Source organism: Terrapene carolina, unplaced genomic scaffold (genome assembly GCF_002925995.2).
Source record: "Terrapene carolina triunguis isolate 2854851 unplaced genomic scaffold, T_m_triunguis-2.0 Scaffold242, whole genome shotgun sequence".
NCBI classification, from domain to species: Eukaryota; Metazoa; Chordata; order Testudines; family Emydidae; genus Terrapene; species Terrapene triunguis.
In genome coordinates, this window is record NW_020664593.1 from 5,019,626 (window position 1) to 5,025,664 (window position 6,039).

The 6,039-nt window shown below is 45.4% G+C and overlaps 1 protein-coding gene across 1 annotated transcript; it reads left to right on the forward strand.

The window, feature by feature from the left end:
• The first annotated feature begins 5,004 nt into the window (after nt 1-5,004).
• On the forward strand, nt 5,005-5,412 carry NHLH2 (nescient helix-loop-helix 2). Its single transcript, XM_024220767.1, has one exon. The coding sequence runs from the start codon at nt 5,005-5,007 to the stop codon at nt 5,410-5,412; it is 408 nt and encodes a 135-aa protein (XP_024076535.1).
• The last annotated feature ends 627 nt before the right edge of the window (nt 5,413-6,039 follow it).

Genomic DNA, 6,039 nt, shown 5'->3' on the forward strand with positions numbered 1-6,039 from the left:
TCCTCCCACATTGACTGGAATGGCTCTGTGCCAATGTACACCCACGGTGACTAAGGCACTGCATTTATTGTAGGAATATTTCTTATTCTTAGAAACCCCACAGAGCAGGCAAATTATTCAGTCCCAGTCAACATAATGTTGTTATTATTATTAAAAACCTTTACTGAGGCTTTGCCCTGTGCCAGTGTCCTCCATGCAAAGATCTCAAAGCACTTTACATGGGTCCTGAATTAATCCCAGGGTGTTGGGCAAGCGCATTACTACTTGGGGCTCTTAACACTCCCTGCAACAGTCTCCCCCTTGCACAGTTGTGGAACCCCAAGGCCAGAGAGGGGAAGTGCTTTGCCCAAGGCCACCCACCCAGTCAACAGCAGAGTCGGGGCAGACCTCAGAAGGTCTGGCTCCACGACCACAGAGCCTCCCACTTCCCACCAAAGAAATGCTTCTTGGCAATAGATTCATCCCAAGATGCTGGCAGTAGAAAATGTACCGGGGTACTGCCCTCGGGGTCTTCCCTGGTGCAGGTGGTGCCATGCACCACTCTAAAACCAAGCTGTGGCTCATTTCAGTGCTAAAAAAGCTGTTGGCCCAGCATAGAGCCCTGTGCCCCGCAACCCATTGTCTCGCCTGGCTGGGGGGCTAAGCGTCCTCCAGACCAGTGGTTTTCAACCAGTGGTCTGCAAATCCCTGGGGGGGGGGGGGACACCCCTCATCTTAAAATTTCCAAAGGGGCCCCCACCTCCATTCGAAATTGTTTAGGGCTCTGCAAATGAAAAAAGGTTGCAAACCGCTGTCCCAGGCTATTAGCTGCTTTGTTGAACAACCCTGGGGCCACCATGTCCCTTCCTCCCCCCCCCCCCATTCCAGCCAGGCTGGGTGTGCCTCCAGGTGTATCGGACATTTGGGCTAGCACTAAAGAAATGTGCTGGAGAACAGTCTGAGGAGTCTCACTGAGCATAGTGTATAATGTATATGGTGCAGATTGGTGTCTAAAGCTTCTTTTTTAACTTCCATGCAAAATGCCAGTGGTGTTTTTCTAGATGAGTGGGTAGCCAATATTTTGGGAGCGAGGGAGCAAACATGGCCAGAGCCTGCATATCCAGAGGCTAAGGTTTCTATCACGGGCTGCTTTCGACTGTTATAATTTGTGGCACGGATTCAGTGAGAATCTGCTCTGCTGAAAATATTTGGGCTGTGAAAACTCCCACACTGTGACAGATGTCAAGTCCAATTAAGCGACTCGTGTCCAGGTTTCTGTCCAATAGGATTTCCCATTAAATATCAATTTAAGTGGGAGGGGGGGGGGGGAATGCCATCCCTCTTTCCTTATCTTTATCTCTTCCACCATCTCCAGGCTCAACCCTTTGGTACCAGGAGAGAATCCACAGCATCTCTCTGTTTCTCTCCCTCTGCCACCTTCCCCAGCTTTTCTTTGCTTCGCTATCACTACAAGCGGGGACTTGCACTTTTTCACCAACATCATCTCTTGCAGCATTTCCAAGCCAGTGCAATGTTTTGTTTATATATATATAAATAAAAGAGATAAAGAAGGAGTTGGGACAGAAGGATACGACGTATATTTTAAATCTGATCTTCAAGGACTGGAAGAAAACTAAACATTTATTTCCCTCTACCCCAGTAAATAAATACATACATAAAAAGAAGAAGGGGACGCATCATTATTCCTGATTTACAGTACTGTGTGCCTGGGACTAGAAGAGACATCAGCTGAACAAAGCCTATCTCTACCAAACAATCTCACTTCTGAGCCAGATCATATCAGAGACCTGCATATCATTTTCTCTTTACAGGGGTAAGCCAAGGAGTACAACATAAATTAAATCTTATCCCGACCATCATCTTTATCGATTGTGCTGCTATTAGGAAGGAGAGGGGGGAAATATCTTGATTGTGTTTATCTCTGCATCTCTTTTGTTATTTATCGAGACCCGGGAGGAGGAAGAGAAGGGGAAAACAGCACTTTTCAACACATTCTCCCCCCCACCCCCCCGCGAAACACACCGGCTACTGATATATTATAGATCTCTGGGAGAAAAAAAGACTCTGCTGGGGAAATGTATTTCTAATACGTCTTAAATTACCTACGTTGTTATTTATACTCTCCAAAAATTAGATAACATCTTCCATTTCTGGACTTGCGAGGCCATCACAAGGAATGAGATCTGCCTTTTCCAATTCAGATAGAACAACTCGCTGCTTTTAATTTATTTTTGATTTTGATTTTTCTTTTTAATGTTCCTCTCCTGGAGTTTCGAACTGTAAAAGCACCAGGGTGGGGGAAAGGGGCTTTAAGAAAGACTGTTGCAAAGACTCAGGCAAGGTAAGCTCTCTTTAACTTATATTCTTTTGCAGGTGAAATTGGAATCGTTTTATTTGAAATCTCTCTTTGTTCAGATTGCCAACACAGACGCTGGATATTGTTTGAGATCAACCAAATCGTAAAGAAAGGGAATTCAACACGCTGTATGGACAAACCTTACAGCAACTTTCTCCTATAACTAACGCTATAATTTCCCGTTTTATATGTTGCCACGCTGTAAATTTCTAAAGCTATTTATCTATCCGTTCTTTCCAAACAACTTCTCAGCTGAAAGGCGCTATTAATATTTTTCAGAAGATCTCTGACATTTAACCTGCGTAGTGGCTTGTTATTTTGTTTTGTATTCTTGCTTTCAGAACCTCATTAGTAAAATAATCAGCATTTTAAAATAGCAATAAGCAATTCGGAAAGTTCTAGTGATCTCCGAGTCTCTTCTCAATGAAGAAATGTTGCTGTTTTTCTTTCCCCCTGTTTTCTGTTTTGTAATCGTTTCATGTTTGTTTCCTTTGCTCTCTATACAGCTTCCTGCAGCTCCACTGTTTGTTTTCTTGACACATTCGCTGGCATATTGATAGACTTTTAATCCGTGTGGAGGTGTTGTAATAAAACAACTAGCTACAGAGAGATCTGTATTTTAGACTCTGAATTCCCACTCAGCCTTCCCTCAAACGAAGCCCCTCAATGTGAAAAGCATTTCAAACAGGCTGAAAGCTTACCTGACACCTCACCCTTTATTATTAATTATCATGATTATTTTATTTAAAATCTTTAATGTGTTCTGAATCATGCAGTCTTTCGTTTTGAAGATTTTTTTTTGCAAACTGGTTCTGAGTAATAAAATAAAATAATAATAATATTAATAATAACAATAAATTATTAAATGCCCACAGTAGTTAAGATCATAAACTTTACATTGAAATACTTTGTAATCCTAATTTTTGTGGTAGGATGATGTATTCCCTCCCCCACCCCACATTTGTGTCCAAGGTTATTCTCTAGTTGCCTGATGTATTGTTTTATTACATGCCGGCATGTCCATATGAGTTCCTGGATTTGTATTGCTGTCTACATGACAGATGGTGTTCTGTGAAGCTGCAAGAAGATACGATTCAATTTTCTTTTGAAAGGCACGTCTAAATTCATTCATTTATTTATATATTTTAGAAGGAGGGAGAGAGAGAATGAAAAGAAATGTGAACGTTTTTTTTTTTAAACCATCTTTAATAACCTGGAACCCAGAAATATCCCCATCCAATCAGTTACTCTGACGCTATAGATTCAAGAAAATTAGCATGAGAAAGCAGCCCCGCATTGTAGGAAGAATAGAATAGAGGAGATACATTAGATCCTATAGGTTTGATTGTATCTCCCCCATACTTCCACACTGGCCTTGTTATGGTTAAGGGGTCTTGAGTTATATGTCTTTCTATTTTAAGCCATCAAATCCATATTGGATTCCATTTCCCTGTTAAGAAAAAAAAGTTTAACAGACAATTGTTAGAGGGGAAATACTGTATTTAGAAATGAAAAATCTATTTAATATTTGGAGAGTAGCTGAATTATTGTTTTATTATTCTTTTATTTTGTTATTGCTCCCTGGGCCTGTTTCCACAAGCAAACAAACTAGGAAAATGATCAGAGGAAGAATATTCTGTAAAAGCTGTTGACAGCTGTTAGATTGTAAATTATACAGTATGGTTTATTGTTGTTATTATTATTCCCGTGATCATTGGTAGTAACCCTTTCCACTTAATAAAAAAATGGAGTTGAGCTTCCTCTATAGAAATCTCCCTGTTATAACCTAGGTAAGATCCAATGTTTATCTTTTGTATTTTGTATTTTACCGAGATGGGGGTTGTTTTGTTCAGAACCAGTTAGTTGAGATTTACAACCCCTTGAGAGAAGTAGGGAGGAGGCTCAGGCAAGGGGAAGGACATTGGTAATTATTATTACGTAATTAATATTTATAATTATTTATTATAATTATGTAATGTTATTTTTCAAAGCCAGGTAAAGGGAGATATAATCAGAGGCTAGAGGGCATGGTTCTACTCAGCAGTAACACCACTGAAGTCAATGACACAAAGCTAAAACTGACACAAGTGAGAGCAGAATCGAACCCCAGTCTAGTCTGGTTAGACCCAACCTGCCTTTGTGCCCAAACGCATTGTTGTCTCGTTGTTATCAACAGGCCCTATCTCTAGCGGGTCTCCTGGTTTGGTCTGGTGTCTCTTTCTCCTTGGGCCAAATTGTTCTCCCTTGCAACGGTGTCAGTCTGGAGTCACTCCCGTGCCTTGGCTAGAACGACTCCAGCAGGGTACACCAGCGCGTGTCAGGAGCACAATGCGGCCCTGTGTCCTGACCTGGGAGGCGATCACCGGCTTGCTCTCCCCAGAGCGGAGAGGCACCGTCCCTGGCACTTTCAAGGCCAGGGAGTGTCATTCCAGCCCGGATTGGTACTGACTGATGAGCTCCGCGTGCGGGGCGGGGCTGGGCCGGGCTCCCAGTCCCTCGCCCAGGGGAAAGGGGCTTTGCCGGTCGGCTTGCACAGTAACAGTGTGGACTTTTCTATTTTGTGCCTTCCTCCTTCCCTTATCCCTCCCCTCTACTCCCCCCCTTCCCCTGTCCGTGTCGCTGAAGGGTCATTTCCCCACCCCACCAAAATGATGCTCAGCCCGGACCAAGCGGCGGATTCCGATCACCCCTCCTCGGCTCCCTCGGACCCGGAGTCCCTGGCGGGGACCGACGCCAAGGGGCTGCTGGGCTGCTGCGTCTCGGACCCGGAGCCGGTGGAGGAGGGCGGCGGCGAGGGCAAGGGGGGCGGCCGGGCGGCCCTGCACCCCCAGCAGCTGAGCCGCGAGGAGAAGCGGCGCCGGAGGAGGGCCACGGCCAAGTACCGCTCGGCCCACGCCACCCGCGAGCGGATCCGGGTGGAAGCCTTCAACCTGGCCTTTGCCGAACTGCGCAAACTGCTGCCCACCCTGCCCCCGGACAAAAAACTCTCCAAGATCGAGATCCTGCGCCTGGCCATCTGCTACATCTCCTATCTCAACCACGTGCTGGACGTGTAGGGGCTGGGCCGCGGGAGAGAGGGACCGCGGAAGCACTGATGGAGGAGAAGGAGGCGACGCGCACTGCCGGGAGGTGATACTGACAAGGGGAGACACTTGCAACATATTCCACCTGGGGAAGGGAGGGGGCATCCTGGGGGCCCTCTGAGCCCTTCCTGGCAGACCCTGGGGTGTATCTGAATCTTTCGGGACAGCTTAGGGGGGTTCCCCAGAGTCTTTCGGGTCAGACATTGCAGATGCATCTGCGTTTTCCGAGACAGCTGTGGGGCGTGATAACCAGCCAAGATCATTCATATCAATAGACCAACTCGCTGTCTCCTGCAGGGCTAGCTCCTTTGGAAATCACTCCAGACTTCGCAGGTAACATTTCATTGTCCTCCCTTTCTTATTGAAGGAGAGCTCAGAGCTCTGATGGCTCTAGGGGACAAAAGCTCCGAAATTAGAGACTTTTTTATTTCTCCTCCATGAAAATCGCACAGTGCCCTACACAAAATGCAAGAGACGAGTTTGTTTTTCACACGAGAACTTTTACAATTAGCCTCCAATTCAGCAAAGCACTTAAGCACTTGCCAGGTCAAGGGGACTTTAAAACGGGCCTAAGTTCTGCAAGCTTAAGTGCTTTGCTGA

Coding starts and splice junctions, on each gene's coding strand:
- NHLH2 (XM_024220767.1), top strand. CDS start 5,005: ATGATGCTCAGCCCGGACCAAGCGGCGGATTCCGATCACCCCTCCTCG.